Source organism: Hippopotamus amphibius, chromosome 6 (assembly GCF_030028045.1).
Source record: "Hippopotamus amphibius kiboko isolate mHipAmp2 chromosome 6, mHipAmp2.hap2, whole genome shotgun sequence".
Taxonomy (NCBI): domain Eukaryota; kingdom Metazoa; phylum Chordata; class Mammalia; order Artiodactyla; family Hippopotamidae; genus Hippopotamus; species Hippopotamus amphibius.
The window spans coordinates 163,975,907-163,994,194 of NC_080191.1; the positions used below are offsets into that span (position 1 = coordinate 163,975,907).

At 40.9% G+C, this 18,288-nt stretch overlaps 1 protein-coding gene and 1 pseudogene across 3 annotated transcripts in view; one reads left to right on the forward strand and one right to left on the reverse strand.

The window, feature by feature from the left end:
- The window catches only part of TPRG1 (tumor protein p63 regulated 1), a 144,520-nt gene extending 127,232 nt beyond the window's left edge, over window positions 1-17,288 (forward strand). The window contains exon 6 of one of the 3 annotated variants that reach the window (XM_057738126.1): window positions 6,254-17,286. In XM_057738126.1, the coding sequence (XP_057594109.1) occupies window positions 6,254-6,448 (195 nt within the window). In that variant the 3' untranslated portion in view covers window positions 6,449-17,286. Of the gene's footprint in view, window positions 1-6,253 lie in introns of all 3 variants that reach the window. The other 2 variants (XM_057738128.1, XM_057738127.1) reach the window with 2 other exon arrangements.
- On the reverse strand, window positions 15,295-16,985 carry LOC130855128 (abasic site processing protein HMCES-like; annotated as a pseudogene).
- Window positions 17,289-18,288: the final 1,000 nt, after the last annotated feature.

The window sequence follows — 18,288 nt, forward strand, 5'->3', positions numbered from 1 at the left end:
ATAGATTCAAATGGTTTTATCAGAGCCCAGCAGAAAGAACAGATAAATCCAAAATTTAACAAATGTGATAACGTTTGATGTGAAACTCAAGGTAAGAGTGATTTAAGCATCAAAGTAGGTGGGAAAAGACATTTTAAGTAAAAGAAACATGATTAGAAGCTGCAAATTGCGAAAGTGTGTAAAATGTTTTTGGACAAAGAGTAGTTCATTTATGCTAGAGTTTAAAGTGTATACGTGTGTGTGCGCACGCACGCGTGCAAAGGGAGAGTTGGGAAAATGGAATAGGATGAGGATGGAAATTAGGATTTGTAGAAACTACTCTTCCGCCGCATCTTCCTTTTTCCCTCTATATGCCTGAACATACCCACAGTTATAGTGTCTCTATAAAGATAATTCCAAGCAGTACGTGTAAGGATGATATAAGAATTTTGTTCAGCTGTGTGACTTACCAAGTGGTTTCCATTGTTGAGCATTGGATGGACTTAACTTTTTATTCCAACATGCTTCACTTGCTACATAGGGAGGCTGAAACCTGTAGCCTGCAGGCTTGGAAAACCTGCTCAGCTAAGGAATGCGGGCCTGCAGGCATGAAACCTGGTCTCTTTACCCAGTGTAAACAGGAAGCAAGCGATGGTTGTAATAAGGAAAACTGAGACTCCGGGCAGTGAACTGCTGGCAGACAGCACCTGAAGCAAACCAGGGGCCCAGTCACTCAGCTGCTAAATAATTGCTGTAAAGTCAAGAAGAACACTAAACACACACACACACACACACACACACACACACACGTACACAGAGCTATGCTTTACCCTAACCAGCACACAGGCCCTATGTAACCGGAGTTGTTAAAACTTGACCCTCTGTTTTTGAGACTGGAATAAAAGAGAGAGCCAGGGGTGGGTGTATAAAAGCTTTCAGAGAAAAGTATGTGGCTGGTGGCATTCATATCAGATGACACTGCGTTCCTGTCACACAGATTGAGTTCAGGTGCTTGAAATGCTCAAGAGCCAGCTTGGGGACTTGGCCTTTTGTCTGCCTCCCTTTCACTGCACAGCTTGTCCCGCTGTCTTCACGGCCCCTCCTTTTTTAAAGGGCTCATAGAAATGACTAGAACTGAAGTGCGTCTGACTCGAATGAAATGGCAAGTTCACTGAGTATGAAACAGTGTTAACTTTTCTTTCCAGCACTTTGATTCTGAGGCCATAGAGAATTCTCATGAAATAAAGCTTATGAGGACTGGGGAGGCATCCAGTAACCCAAATGGATAAATATATACATATTGATCCATGAAAAGGCATCCTGATGGGCTTCTGTGGTTGCACAATGGTTAAGAATCTGCCTGCCGAGGGGTTCGATCCCTGGGCCAGGAAGATCCCACATGATGCAGAGCAACGAAGCCCTCGAACCACAACTACTGAGCCCACACGCCGCAACTACTGAAGCCCGCGTGCCTAGAGTCCGTGCTCTGTGACAAGAAAACCAACCTCAATGAGAAACCCGAGCACCACAGTGAAGAGTAGCCCCCCTTGCCACAACTAGAGAAAGCTCGTGTGCAGCCACAAAGACCCGATGCAGCCAAAAATAAAATAAATAAGTAACAAAATAAATCTTTAAAGAAAAAAAAAAGAAAAGAAAAAGCATCCTGTCAATCCAGAGAGTATTGCCCATGGAAATGTTGAGGTGGATTGCACCTTGGACTTTGGGAAATCATAGTTCAGTGATGACAATGATGATGTAGTTAATGATTTCTTGACAATATTGATTATTGGCAATGTTTCCTTTAATGCCTTTGCAATATGACTCCAAATTCCAGCCTCATCTTATGCCCCTTTCCCGACTCTTCCTGAAAGACATTAGCACATGGCCACACACACATAGAGCTTATTGCAAACCCTTTGTTTATTAAAGTTAGTTTAATCTTTGCAACCAACCTGTGAATTTGATGCTATTAAAATCCTTATTTTATAGAAAAAGGAAGTGTAAAATTCAGAGGTTAGATAACTTGCTCAAGGTCACATATTTGCAATGTAAGACCAGATCTATTTGATCTTAATACTCACATTACATCATGCTATCTATTTCTTTTAGTTCAGTGGTTCTCAACAGGAGATGATTTTACCCCTGCGGGACATTGGCAATCTCTGGACAACACTTTTGGTTGCCATACCTGGGTTTGTGGTGCCACTGGTATCTGGTGGGTAAAGCTAGGAATGCTGCTTAACTTCCTAAAATGCAGAGGACATACTTCCCTGCTGCAAAGAATTATCTGGACCCAAACAGCAATAGTTCCAAGATAGAGAAATCTTGGATTAGTTGTATAGATCGACAGCCATACATCTGACTCTAATTCTTAGAACACTGGATGAAATATTTGAGATGTATACATGAAATGCAACAGAATAAAAAATAACTTTTGCCTTGAGTATTTGGGAAGGCATTGTGGAAGAGATAGGATTTGAGCTTGGTTTTGAAAGATGAGTAGGCACGAGCACTCTAGGTCTTTGTGGATTGAATAAACTGTCAGAGCTAGGGGTTCTCAGGCAAGCTTAATACAGTGGGTTTTAAAATTTTTTTTAAGGGAAGAGTCTTTTAAAAATAAAATCTTACTCAGAACCCAAATGTATAAAACTGACAAAAATAGAGCATCTCTGATTGGTGTGATTATAGGGACTGAAGGTTACCTTTTACCTTTTCTTCTGTATCTTCTCCCCAAATCCTCAGGCATCTTTTGTTTTAACACTATTAATAATAGCACTTTTTTTTTTAACTTTCCTTTTTTTTCTTTCCTTAATTAATTTATTTGTTCTTGGCTGTTGGGTCTTTGTTGCTGAGCGCAGGCTTTCTCTAGTTGCAGAGAGTGGGGGCTACTCTTCGTTGCAGTGCACAGGCTTCTCTTGTTTCAGAGCATGGGCTCTAGGCGTTCGGGCTTCAGTAGTTGTGGCACGTGAGCTCAGTGGTTGTGGCACATGGGCTTAGTTGCTCTGCCGAATGTGGGATCTTCCCATACCAGGGATTGAACTCATGTAACCTGCATTGGCAGGCGGATGCTCAACCACTGCACCACTGGGGAGGTCCAACACTTTCTTTCTTTTCAAAAGAATCCTGGTTTGGGTGATAAATTATATGGTCACCCAACCTATGAAGAAATTTGGTGTTCTAAGGAACAAGTTTTGAAAATTACTGAGTCTGATTTTTTTCTCTATCCCTTTTGAAAATGAGGAAGATAAATTCTTTGCTAAATATTAGAACTTCATATTTTTCCCTTTATAACTGATAAATATCTTGGAAGAGGTACTTTGATGCTCAACCCATGTTTTTTGAAGTCATGGTTTCTGTGTAGAATTTAATATATCCTTTGGCATCAGGGAACTTTTATTATTTTAAAATAGTGCATATCACAGGTTTTTAAGAAGTGTTTTCTGGAGTCTATCATGCGTATTAAAGAAACTGGCATTCAAAGTCTGAAACTGAAGGGAATAGGACTAAGGAAGCTGAAATCGTTCTTGCTTGTAAGTGATAATATTTATATCTACAAAGAGAATGTTTTAGAAATATTTTTGTGTAATGCACTTGGATCTGATGCAGTTGGCCTTTACCATCACTATCACTATCATTAATTACTAGGCTTCAGGGAGATGAAATGATTTTTCCAAAGTCTCACCATCAGTGATGGATAGGGCAGGGAAACATAGCTTTTTCCCACTATATGCAGTGATGGAATGGACATGGTTAGATTGCAGTGAGTTCCGTATCACTGGATATGGCCATGTAGAGGGGTGTGGCTTGTTGGAGAGGATGAGGCAGGGCAAATAAAACAATAGACAAGTGGCTGGAATCTAAACCTAAGATCACTTCGGACCTTGATTGTTTCGTGATGTTAAGCATAGGGATTAAATACTCAGGTTATTAATTTATTATTCCCATTTTGCTTTTCTCTCTCGGAAACCGAAGAAAGAACACTTCTTTCTGCTTTTCTTATCCAATCAACTAAAGCACTGATGGAGTTTGCTGTAAGGAGTGATGTCCTTCTTTCCACAGTCCCCAAGCTATGTGACTATAGCTTGTTTCATTCAATAACACTCATATTTAGATCTATCCTAAGGTCTTAAAGAGGATGCTGGGACTGGGAACTAGTAATAAGAGATAACGTCTGTCTGTCTTTGTCACTATAGACTGCAACTCATGGAAAACAAGCAAAATCCTACTTGTCTGTTAGTTTCTTTACTCAGTGATTCTTTAGAAGTGAAGTCTATTTTTTAAAATTAAGGTTTGATGTTAATTAGGTAAATATTACATTAACTAAAATTACAGGGACAAATACCTTAGTTTATTTTGAAAAGCCACAGATATCGAGGCAACCTAGCAAACTCTATATTGTTTATCATAAAGTCACTATTTTAACTTTTGATATTATCCCAGAACCATAGATTTCAATGCATCTTTTCAAAAGAGCAAACTGAGGCTCAGAAAGGGGAAGTGAATTTATTAGGTCACAGAGCAGGTAAATCAGCAGTTTTATTTATTTGCATGGCCTTTTTTTCTTACTTCTTCCTTTTTTTTTTTCTTATAAGTTAGGTCAAATAGTAATGATGGATATATTCTAAACTTTAGATTCTTTTTCTTACCAACAAGGAAACTAAGCCTGCAATGGAGAAGTGGTTTGCCCAAAGGCAATTTGGTATCAAATTAAGAATCCAGGATAAAACCTATATTGAAAATGGGATTACAGGGAAAGACTGCAGGCTTTTCTTTCTTCATTGAATTATCCCTCTGTATTAGTCCCTCAAAGCCAAGATTGGCCTCTTCATGGAGAAAAGGAAAAACAATGGTCAGTTTATTGAATATGCTTAATAAGTTAGATAGATATTAGATTATACTCTAAAAGTTTTAATTTAGACTCGTAAGCCAGTTGCCTAGGAAACATATTTGGATCTCTCTGTGAGTAGGCCCTTATTCTTAATGTTCTTTTTTTACAATGGTGCGGAAAGTGGAGTGATTCTGGACAAATCATTTACCTTCCATGAATCTTGACTTCTAACATGGAAATGATGATACCTTCTTTTACTTACCTGATAGGCTTATACTGGAAGAGATAATGGATATAAAAGAGCTTACTGGAAATACAAAGACATGAGCTTTCTTAATTCATTTCCTTCTTCATATCTCCCTTTGCAATGCTCCCTGAATTACCTCCTCTTAACCCAATTCAACTTGATTTGAGCAAAAGAAGGAATTTTTTTCACTCATTCAACTTAAAGTTCAGGGTAGGCTGATCTAGTAAGTCAAATGGCTTTGTGAAGAATTTCTTTCTCTCCATGTCTTAGTTCTTTCACTTTTATTGGTTTCAGTCTCAGTCAGGTTCTCACTGTGCGGCCAAAATGACCATGAATACTTCTGAGCTTGGATGCTATCCGTTTCACAACCACATTGGTCATGTGCTCATACTTGGACCAATCTCTCGATCAGAGGAATGGATTCCTCTGATTTGTTAGAACTGAGTCATGTGCTAAAGTAAGCTCCATTTAAGCTATTTGGACTAAATGGAAGAATGTGGTTCTCCAAAGGAAAATCGAGGAAATGTGGTTCTCCAAGGAAAATTCTTATTGGAAGAAGAATCTCAAATAGAGGAAAGGATGCTGGCTTGGAAAGAATAGCAGCTGTTACCTAGGCCCTCTCTAACCTCATTTTACCTATTGAAACCCTGTTAACCCGTAAAGGATTGTCTCAAGAGTTTCCCTTTGAAGTCACTGCTGATCCTTTAACCACATATTATTTCTCCCTCTTTTGTGTTTCTTTAGCATCTTGTGCCTTATTTTGCTGTATATTTTCGTGGACTTGGTACTATCATCACAAGTTCATTTTTTATATCATTATAATGTCACTTGTGTGAGGACAGAGACTATATCTCCCTTGTCTTTGAATCTTCAACAGTACCTGACAGGTGTCTGATCCATAATAGACTATCAGCAAATACTTATTAAACAGGCTTCTTAATGTTGTGCAAATTATGAATCATGAAAAATGAGCAAGACGCGGCAGCTAATTTTATCATGTACATAATTTATGAACTGATTAATTTACTAAAAGACTAACAGAAGCAATGTTAATGATTCTGAGAAATGATTTCTGTTTAAGAAGTAAGAATAGCTGCAGCTCCAGGAGGGTGGTCAACTTTTGTGAGGACTGGCTGGGGAGGGGATGTCTCTGGACCTACTCTGCATTCACTAACTCTGTGCCTTCTTTTCCTCTTCAGTTGTCGGGGTTCACATCCAAGCTTGTTCCAGCTATCCAGAATGCCCACAAGAGTTCCACTGGATCTGGAAGAGGAAAGGGATTGATGGTGTTAACTGAACCCATTTTGCTTGAGACCTACACGGGGCTGATGTCATTCATTGGAAACCGCAACAAACTTGGCTATTCCCTTGCCCGGGGGAGTATTGGTTTTTGACCCTCTTTTTGGTAGATAAGTACCTCATCGGTAGCTACATCATTATTGAAGATTCTGTTTCAGCCCACCATATTTTTGGACTGAAACCGTTACTTTTAAATAGTATTACATGATTTTGAATATTTAGTATCTTAGGGGATCTAAAAGCTTGCTTAGACTGATACATGCATACTTCAGACCTTATATGAGAATAATCAAATTTCTTAAAACCAGAAAATAAATCCTCCTAAGCCCGTGAAATAATGTTATCGAATGAATACTTCACCATAAACGCAGGGAAGACCCTCTACGTTCTTGTTTCTCTGTCCTCTAAATGTAGGCACGTGCTGGGTCTTTATTTTCAGTGCTCTGATCCCAAGCTTTCTCATCAGGGTCTCAATATGTATTATTTTAGTTACCTTTTTTTTTTTAAATGAGGATGACTTCCACATCCATATTCCCATCCCTGGTATTTCTTTAAGATTCAGTTTTACATTTCTGTCTGCTGATCATCTACATCAGCGTCCCCATGGCCACTTATATTCAGCATCTTCAAGATTCTGGATTTCTCTATGGGATTTTAATAGTTCCAGTCATCATCCCTGAAATCCATCCGTTTGGATGTCTTTAAACTTCTTGCCAAATACATTCTGTATAGTATCTGTCTTAGTCTGTCTGGGCTGCTATAACAGAAATACTAGAGACTAGTGGCTTATAAACAACATAAATTTATTTCTTACAGATCTGGAGGCTGGAATTCTGAGATTAGGGTACCAGCCTGGTCAGGTGAGGGCCCTCTCCTGGGGCTCAGATGTCTTGTTGTATCCTTACAGGTAAAGGGGAAAGAGTGTTCTCTTGTGCTTCTTTGATAAGGGCATTAATCTCATTCATGAGGGCTCTGCCCTTATAAACTAAGGCTTCCTGTTTAATGCCATCGCATTGGGCTTTAGGATCTCAACATATAAATTTCGAGGGGGACACAAACATTCAGACCATAGAAGTACCACGTCTGTATGTGACATAGATTGTGCCCAATGCCCAGATGTTAAACTTAAAGTTCATTCTTCTTTCAAAATTGTTCATATACTCTTTCTCCTTTCCATCCTCACAGGTATGTTATTAGATCACATTTTAAATTCTGTGTACCTAGATAATTGCTCTAGGCTTTTAATTGGTATCCCCGCTCCAAGGCTGACCCTCTTCTAATCCATTTTACACTTGGTTGCCATATTCCTAAAGCACAAATTGATCATGTAATTCCCTGCTCAAGAACTTGCAAAGGCTCATTCCTTTTGCAGCTTTTTTGTTTGTTTGTTTAAGTTTTGTGTTTTCAATAGCAGACCTTTCCTTCTAATGCAATCTGTTTCAGATGCTCCATATGTAAAACAGATAGAAGTAGGCCCACTATGATTGAAATTGAGATGGGAATGCCACTGACCTCCTCTTTTTTGGGTCTCAGAAGTGCCCCCGTCTGGAATGTCTATGGATCCCAGAGAGGTTTAAGAAGAATGTTTCCAAAAACACTGTGCTAACTCATTCTGTTTCCATTTTCTTTTCTCTCATATTTCCTCTTTGTCTCTTCTTGACTTACGTCTAACTGTGAACAACTCAGGAGATTATCTCATCTGTTTTCATCTCTAAAAGCTTTTTTTTTTTTTTTTCAATTTTATTGTATTTTTAATTTATTTTGGAAAGAAGCTTTTAATGTCGAACACTATAAACATTATTCCAATCAGCCTTTTGCCTGTCCTAAGACCCAAAGTTGAAACACCTTAGCTGGTATTCAAATAAAAAATTCTAGAGGTTTTTTTTTTTGAGAGGGTGCTTATATGAAGTCTATTTTAAAGTCTTTTCTTCAAAATGCTTACTTCCTCAATTTTCAAGATTTGTCCTCTGATATTTCACAAACCTCAATTTGATAGAGGCATTCAAAATCCAAACCTTGAATAACCCTCATTTTATTTTGTCTTTATCTTTGTTTAGTTCCATTAGTATTTTTCTCCCCCTCTTTCCACTTCCCAGCACCCACTTCTTTCCCCTCATGATGGCAAATATTGTTACTGTCCCCAAGGCAGGGAACTTCTATTCAGACTGTAAAAGGAAATGTTGAAATCCTTAGCTGTCCTGTCAACAGTAGTGGAATGAAAAGTCGTTGGATTGTTTTGGCAGTGGTTCTGAAGGAGGCACAATTGGCAAATTATTATAACACCTCTGCCCGAAAATCCCCATTTGCCTCAAGATAGTGGCATTTGTTGGCAGAAGCCTCTGAAATGTCCAGCACATTCTCCTGAGTTTCCATTTAAGGATCAGTCTGACAATTGACTTATTTCTCCATATTTATTCCCCCTGGAACCTAGGCTAGACTGTTCCCAAATGACCTTTGAAAGGACACAATACAGCATCATCAATGGAGCAAATCAGAGAAGATGAGAGGAAGGAAATATTTCTTAGCCCTGAGGTCAGTCTGTAACAATAGGGTACCAAAGCTATTTAGTGTGGAGAAGAGTGATCTCAGAGATGACATGAGAACTGTCTTCACATTTCACACAGATGGTCCTGTGGGATATTCCAGAAACTGATAAAGGGGATCTAGAAAGCAGGATTGTGACCAGAGGATGAGAGGATTCAGGGATTTGGATGGCAGGTTAAGATAAGAAAGAACTCCTTACAGTTAAAAATATCCAAAGATGGGAAGCATTGCTCCTTGAAAGAGTGAGTCCCCCATCACTTGATGTGTACTAGTAGGGACTAGATAAAGTGGATATTGTGAAAAGGATTGCTAAAGAGATGATTGATAAAATCCTTTAAAGCCAGAGACCTTATGATTCTCCAAATAAGTGTTGCTAATGATTACGTAATACAGCCTTTTTTCTTTGCAAAGTGTTGAATCAGTCATATGAGACCCTGGAAAATTACCTTAACTTTCCTAAGGTTTGATTTCCTCATTCGTAAAATGGAGACGATGCTATTTCTTTTGCCTACTTCATAAAGATCTTGTGAGGATTCAATGAAATGAGGTCAAATTATTTTATTAAATAAAAATCATTGAGGATCTGCTTGTAGAGCGATGTCACTTTGGCAGCAGAAAATAGGACAACATCCAAGGGAACTAAATCCAGTTCTTCTGGGAATTGTTTTTTGGTCACTCTGGACCCTACTGACCATCTCTTTCTCATTTGACACATGGTATTCTAACTTGGGTTCCTTGTCCCTAAGTGGCCACAACCCACAAACCTATAGGCATACCTGGGCTTTTTCTTCAGGCTATCATCTGAACTATACCAATACGTTTTCCCTAAGGGGCATCATAGGTCTGATTGGGAATAAGATTAGATACAGGCATTAACTACAAAGTGTATGGTCACAAAGAGGCCATCTTTTCTATCTGGTCTTTATCCATTCAAGAAATTCCACTAGAAAATCTCCAATAAATCTCCTTTCAGAAACTATTTGAACAATCCTACTGACAGATTGCTCACAGTCTTCTGCTACATCTTGGGCAGTTCTGATGGTTCGAAAGTTCTTCTGTTGATTTAGATTCTGGAACACCCATCTGCCATCTCTTTTATTTAAAAATAAATTTCCCATGCTGGAGTAGGTTCAGCTTGTGTTTCCACACCTGGCTGTGGGGCATTGGGGTTTCAGAAGCAAGGCTGATGGATTCTCTAACACTTACAAGAAGGGGAACTGCCAAGAATCACCATGCCTGGCCTCCTAGTGGGCAGTGGGGCCTTTCTGGAGCTGACCTTTGGCCATCCTCTAAGGCAGAAAAGAGAAGCCAATTTATGAGGATCTTTTGCCTTGAGCCCCCATTTTTCATTGTGCTTTTGCTGAAGCATTACTAAGGAAGCCCATTCACAGAGGTCTGGAGCTAAGGAACTATAGAAAGCATCTAATCCAATGCTTTCATTTCACAGAACATGAAGCAAAGGCCTAGAAACTGGAAAGAAATTGCTCAAAAAGCAGATGGCGAAATTTTGGGAATTAAACTCTAAAGCTTCCAATCTCCTATTTCCAGCCCCACTGCTCTTTCCATATATCTCCATTCCCAGGAAAAGACATGCCATCTAAATCAGTGTGTCATAGTTTCCGGGTTAATTCTGATGTGAGAAAACAATAGGTCACCGTTGTTTAGGGGGAATTTCCAGAAATTACCTGTATTTTGTTAAAGGCTAAGGTCACTCGTGGAGCTCTCTGATGTCCTATCTGATTAAAAAGCCCAAACAAAGCTGCGGAAGCCAGCAGATATTTTGTAAGGCAGCTTCACCTCTGCCTGGCATTTTGTGGAGCAAGAGAAGGGAGGGCAAAAGTATTAAATTCAGGCTTAAAAGCTCCTCAGAAATTCTTTACACACAAGAGACCAAGTTGGAGAAAAGAAGATGACTCGTGCCAAGGGGAAGAAAGAGAGAAACTAATGCCTGTGGTTTTCAAAGGTTGACAACAACAACAAAAGCCCAAGTATTTGCACAGGGATGAATGCTCATTGGCTCTTGGCCAACAATTATACAAGGGCTTGTGCCCACATCCTGTAGCTGTGGTTTAGGGACGCTGCTCATGAGTGACTTCTTATGCTTAGTGGCAGGAAACTTTAGTCACTGATGTGTAAACTCACCTTTGGTCTGCACCTCCCACAACGTGCTCTGAAGCCAGTTAGAGGAGCAGGCCTCCTGATTTTCTTACAGATACCAGTTCCTCAGCTGAGGAAGAACTCAGTTTAAGGCCTTGGAATTGACTGAGACTTGGTCAATACCTACCTCACTCCACTCAATTGTAGCAACCCGCTATGAGAATTCTATAGCCACGGGAAAGAATTATGATATCCTCTGCGAAATCCTCCCTTTAGCCTCAAAACCCAAAACAAAAAAATGTGAGCTCTGTTTCATTTCAGGGCTGCAATGTGAAATACCTGAAACAAAGTCAGGAGGTTGCTTCTGAGCCCAGATCTTGTATCTGATGAGCTACCGCACACTCAGGTTTTAAAAGTTCTTAGTAAGCATCTCACTAGTCTTCTTTTCGGTGAAGCTAAATGGAATTTACAAGAAATTGCTCAAAAAGCAGATGGTAAGTTTGGGGCAATAATGGGATTAAACACTAAAGTTTCCATTTTTCTATTCCTAGCCAATGCTTCTTCCATATATCCCCATCCCCAGGGAAAGGCATGTCATCTATTGATAAATCAGTGTATCACAGTTGTCCTCTAAATAGATGTATCATAATTTGAGGTGAGAAAACAAAAGGTCCAGTTTAATAAACTCTCATGTTTTAGGTAGATATGAGAGACCATGATGCTACATTATGGATAGAGGATATGTTGAGATCAGTTTCTCTGAATTACCACCTTGTCTCTCACATCCTGTCCAACAATGCCTAGCCCATGTGTCTCAGGAACCTCTTTTCCTTCCTTTCATATTCCCTGCTCACTCTTTATGGAATCACTGAAACTGAGATTGGAAGGGACCCTAAATGTCACCTGGTTTAACTTCCTACCTGTTGCAGGAATGCCCTCAACCAAAACCCACAGCAGACGCAGACTCAGCTTATGCAGAAAACATTGCCAGCGCAGAGAATCCCTTGCTTTCTATAGCAGCTAATTCTACTGCTAAGCAACTGCAGTGAGTTGGAGGTTTTTCTAAGTATTATATCCAAATCTTCCTCCCTGGAAATTTGCCTATTTGGTCCTTGATCTTCCTCTGAAGTTATCCCAAGTGAATAAATTTCCTATTCCATATGGCCACACTTCAAATAAAGGCAGCTAATTAGTGCTCTCCCAACAAAGTAGTTTTATTTTTGTTTTTTGACAGAAACCCCCAGTTACCACATGTGATGGATTATCCGTAGCCCTTATTGAACTCCTCTCTTGTTTGTGGGCTATTCTGTTTGGTTAACACTTCTTTTAAAATATTGTGTTCAACACTGGCATGGCCGTTCAAATATAGGCTGACCAGTGCAGGTTAGAATGTTGTTGTTCTTCATTTGCCAGTGTACTGTTAGTAGTGAAATCTAGGTTTTCTTTTTCTTTCTTTTTTTTTAACCTACGATAAACTGCATATATTTAGAGTGTACAATTTGGTATCCCAATCTCCCAATTCATTCCCTCCCAACCCTCCCTGCTTTCCCCACTTGGTGTCCGTATGTTTGTTCTCTACATCTGTGTCTCTATTTCTGCCTTGCAAACCGATTGATTTGTACCATTTTTCTATATTCTGCATATATGTGTTAATATACGATATTTGTTTCTCTTTTTCTGACTCACTTCACTCTGTATGACAGTCTCTAGGTCCATCCATGTCTCTACAAACGTCCCAGTTTCATTGCTTTTCACAGCTGAGTAATATTCCCTTGTATATATGTGCCACATCTTTTTTATCCATTCCTCTGTTGATGGACATTTAAGTTGCTTCCATGTCCTGACTATTGTAAATAGTGCTGTCATGAACATTGGAGTGCATGTGTCTTTTTGAATTATGGTATTCTCTGGTTATATGTCCAGCAGTGGGATTGCTGGGTCATATGGTAACTCTATTTTTAGTTTTGCAAGGAACCTCCATACTGTTCTCCATAGTGGCTGTATCCATTTACATTCCCACCAACAGTGCAGGAGAGTTCCCTTTTCTCCATACCCTCTCCGACATTTACTGTTTGTAGATTTTCTGATGATGCCCATTCTGACCGGTGTGAGGTGATACCTCATAGTTTTGATTTGCATTTCTCTAATAATCAGGTTTTCTTTATTATACTATTTATTTACATGAATCTGATGGTCAACTTCATGCTATATATAATACATAACATTTTTTTCTGATTTAGTAATCTCATTTAAGGAACCAAAGAGACCAGTTTAGCAGGGATTAATCATAATGAACCTGGATTAGCTCCTAGTAATCACTGCTTTTCTCTTTTGACTGTTAAATTTATTTGTTAGATATTTTTTCTAGAGTATCTATTTAATATTTTATCCTGAGTCAGTGTCAAGCTTATTTCTCTATAGTATCCAGCAACCAACATTATTTTTAAGTGGGATTTTTTCTGTCTTCAGTCTAGAGGACAAAGTGGGAATGGTTACCATGATGGGCAGTTGAGCCAAAGCAGTAATCAGAATAGTTTAATCCATGAGATCTTTGGCGTTGGTTAGCTGATCATTTTGTCCTTAGAGCAAAAATAGATGGGCAGTCCACTTAAGTTTTATTCGGTCTGTATAAGCAAGAGTGAATGGAAGTCTGACTTGAATCAGCATCTACCACCCATTGGTACTGAAAGTGGGGGCCGGCTGTTTGCTGCACTAAAGCCAATAAAGAGGCAAGGTTGGTGGAAAGGAAAGTTTGCTTTATTTCGGAGGCTAGCAATGGGATGGGGAGGAGGGAGGACGTGTGTCCAAAGGCCGACTTTGCCCTGCTGACAACCAGTGGGCAAGACCTTTAAAGGGGAGATTCAGGACCGAGGGAGGGGGCTACATGCAGAAACAGCACAGTCAGCTCTGACAGTCATTTCAACATTGGTCATCGGTGGTCTGATCAGCATCATCTTAATTGTTTGAAGTACAGTTAATCTTCAGTTCCAGGGTCAGTTTATTCCCATTTCTTTGAGGCCAGTTCTTGGAACTGTGGCAGCGTATGTCATGGCTACAATCTTGTCATCACGTAGTTAACTTCCTCCACCTGATGGGTGTTTCAGCATCTACAAAGCAACTCAAAGGCTATGGCTCCGAATATTATCTATAGCTCTTGAGGAGGAACTAAAGGTCCTTGACTTTACTTAATAACTAAACTATTATTATTATGTCCTGTTGAACTGTTTTCTTTTGCTTCTGCATTTTCTCACTTCTCTGATGAAACATTCTTTGGCTAACGTTTTTCTGCAGACAAAAGGCAGGCAGAGGGCATGGAGGAGAAGGCCCCTGGGCCCTGCTTCATTTCACCACGATACTATTATCCTCATTGAATGCAGACTGCCCAATTCAATGGCAATAGCTCCCACTGTCATTTTTGGCCTATGGAGAATAGCCACGATGAAGCTGTCTTAGAATGTTGGGTTTCCCCTCACAAATGTATTTCCTTTGGCCTTCGTGAAGGACCAGTCTCTGGATATTCTGAGGGGATATAGGTGAGGGTAGCTGAGAAGCTCTTGCATAATAAATCCACTTGAGCATCACAGTCTCCCTAAGCCTCTGCGGGCCTTTCTCTAGCATTTCAACTCTATTCAGTATATACTTCCTTTGGTTCCCTCTTTTAGTCAATTAACCCCAAGCAAATGATTGTAGCCATTTTTCCCCTCACCAAGACTTTTTATTGTCTCTAAAAAGCAGTTTTGTCCACAGAAAACCCCAGTGCCCCACATTTGTGACAAAATCATTCCTTAAGTCTGTTGCCAGGAGAAAGCAGTGAGTTCCTCCCACCAGCAGCATTTTATGAAATGTAGACAGTTTATCAAATATAATTTATTCAGAAAAAATACAATGTTTTAAGAGCTTAATTCCAAAAGACTGAAGGAGCCCAAAGGCTGAGCAGGAAACAGCCTGTGCTAGCAGCACCAGGTCAGGTCAGGCCCTGAGGGAAGCTCCACCGGTCCTACCAGAGAGGGCAGTGGGCACAAGAGCTCCCTCCCCTCTCACGATGAGTTGATGGCGGTGGCCCTGTCTCTTCTCAGGCTGCCATCCCACCCACTGGGGGTTCCTGGCCTCAGCCAGGGCAGCCCCAAGAAGCCACAACTGTTAACGAACAATGTGCTACCTCCTCCCAAGCAACACCTCCCCCCCCACGATACACACACACACACACACACACACACACGCACGCACATGATGCTGGAAGCTGTTATCACGATGGTTTTCAGCGCAGCACACCGTGGCTTTGCTGCCTGGAAGTCCTGTGCTACTGGGTGTGCGGTCACTTGGCCACCAGCTCCTCCTTCTTCTCCTGCTTTAGACATCACTCTAGGAGTCCTGTGCCGCCTCTCCTGGGGTGGGATGGTGGGGGGAATGGGCTGTTCTGCAGGAACTGGCTGGACCACTAGGGCATATCTGACTCTGCCTTTTGAGGTGTTCTGTGGGTCTTCCTTTTTGGGTCACTCTGTGGCCAGCCACTGCAACACCTTCTGGCTGCTACTACTTGCCTTGAGCTCCTTTTTGACCAGTAAGTCAACAGTAAGCAGGCATTCAGGAGTGCTATTTCGGGAGTTGTTCACCAGAGGAGAGACTGGGTGGAAGGTAATGTTCTCTGTGGGGTGGATTAACTTCAGAGCTTCTTGAGCTGAGACCTCACCAAAATCCAGCCACTTAGAGACTGCCTCCTCTCCATCTACAAGGGTGAGTCAAAAATTATCTACACTCTGGCTGTAGAATTTATTTTAATTAAATTTTAGAAAAGAAAAATACATCATTTTTTGACATAATCTCTTTGCTTTTCAATACACTTTGTCCATCTGTCAACAAACTTTCGTATTCCGTCATTAAAAATATTTTAGGCTGAGCTGCGAGCCATGAATGCACCGCTGTCTTCACTTCTTCATCAGAAGTGAATCTTCATCCTTGCAGGGCTGCTTTCAAGGGACCAAACAGGTGAAAGTCTGATGGAGCAAGATCAGAAGAATAGGGAGGATGCTTCAACATCTCAAAATGATGTTTTTGCAGAGTGTCAACAGTGTGTGCAGAAGTGTGCGGACATGTACACCCTCAAACCACAAAAAAACGAATACTGCAGGCTGCTCTTCTTTCGTGCAAATCACAAGTGGGGCATGTGTTTTTGCTCACACGGTAGTTACAAAGGAACTGATGTAACATGTTCACACCTGCACAGCAGTGACTGTGGAGACAGTAGCCTTGAACGGAAAGCACTGATAAGGCAGTGCAGCCAAGAGAAGTTTTAATATAACCGGAGTGTGGATAATTTTTGACTCACCCTGGTACTACGGCAGGCATCCTGTGGTGGATGTCCTTCAGGCCTTTGCAGGAATCCACAGTGATGATGGTGTAAGAATACAGGCAGTCTCCTCCCCTCTGGGGGCTCCCAGCAGTCAAAGATCCCCATCATTGTCAGCGGCCTCCAGTTGTCCCAGAGTTTCTCCCCGTCCTCGGACCCATATGCCACACCCACTTTTTCTGACCTTTCTGTTTTGATTTGGGAGAAGTAGATGAAGTGGGGCTGCCTCTGGCTTCTTCCCTGACATCGCTGCCACTCATAGAATCCATCTGCTAAAACATTACAGCATCTTCCCTTTCCCAGAGGCACCTTGAAGGACCGTTTCTCCATTATGGTGTCGCTACAGCAGCTGGGAGTGTTGAACTGCAGCTTGGAAGCATCAGCTTCTTTAAACCAAGACAGGACCAAGCCCCATCGCATTGCACTCACGGAGCAATGATGCTCTCAGATGAGTCTGCGCCCTTCTCCAAGTGCAACCAGGACAGGAGCACCAGGCTGCTGGACTGCAGGCTCCTGCTGTAAGAGGGGTAGTACCAGTTCAGGTCCCTCCACTCCAAGAGCTGCCAGTGGCCCTACCAGTCCCTGTAGGCGCAGGCTCTGGCGAGGGCCTCCCTAGGCAGGTGGCAGGACTTCAGCCTGCACATCCTCCATGCGCCCTCATACTGCAGATCCCTTCACCTCAGGCCCTGCATCAGGGTCGCTCTCTGCACGCCCATGCTACCCTTGCAAGGCCCCCCTATTGGAGCCATTTTCAGTGACTCCAACACATTGAATTCAGAATCTTATCCTGGAGACTCTAATCAATAACATTTTGTATGCTCCAGCATCATATTCCTGCCACGTAGATCTAGTATGTTTTGAATCAGTTCCCACACATGTTCTCCAGTTTTCTGTTGGTATAAATTGGCCAAACGTCAATATTATTTGGGGGCACATTGCAGCTTCTCATGAATAACATTTTTTGTTCCTTATTTGTTAGAAGCAGAATTTGCTGCTGACTCTGACTACAGTCTTGGATCCAGATTTTTTTTGTTGGTTTGTTTGTTTTTTTGCTTGAGTCAAACAATATATTCCCTGGCACCTGGTATGCAGTTATTGATCTGGCAAGTTTTTTTTCTTTTTACTTGGTATTAAAAATCATTAGGGGCAATTTACTTTCAGGTGTTAAGACCAGCAATGTACTGAGCAATGTACATCACCTTTCTAAACCTGTGTCATATCCTAGTCAACAGGAAACTTGCTCACCTCTCTGTTCTGTAAGACATCGCATTGGTCTGTTTTCTTGCTGATATCATGTGATGATATAACCAGGTGAACAGGAAGTAGCAACTATTCCAACACTTGTGTGACACATGCATGGAAATAAATCTCTCCAAATTCTGAGGCTTATATACCAAAAGTCACATTGATGGTTTTTCTAGGGTATCAGTGGTCTAGGACATGTTAAGATACACTTCCTAAGGCAAATGACAAATTTCTGCCTTCTTATTACTAAGAAAGAGCCACCCTGCCTAATGGGGTTCCTTGGATTTTTTTTTTTAAGAACTTTTATTGAGATACAGTTAACAGACAATAAATTGCATATATTTAGAGTGTACAATTGGTTCCTTGGACTTTGGAGGCAACATATATCTCATTTGGGTCTGCTATTTGAACTTACTTATTGATCAAGTAATCAAAAAGGTTGCTAGTTTTGAGTAGGGGACAGAAAAGAAAAAGGATCTGGAACTGGTCCAGTTTGCTGTGAAAGCTACTTTGTCATTTGGGCTATATCCCCATTAGATCCAATGGTACTTAAAATATCCGGCAGATAGAGATGCTACAGGGAACCTTTGGTCAGCTCCTCCAGATGAATCACTGGATAGACCTTAGGGTATTAAGCAAAGATATCCCATTCTTTTAGGTAACAGTTTTCCTTTTGGATTGCTCCTGGGCCCTAGTGGAGAC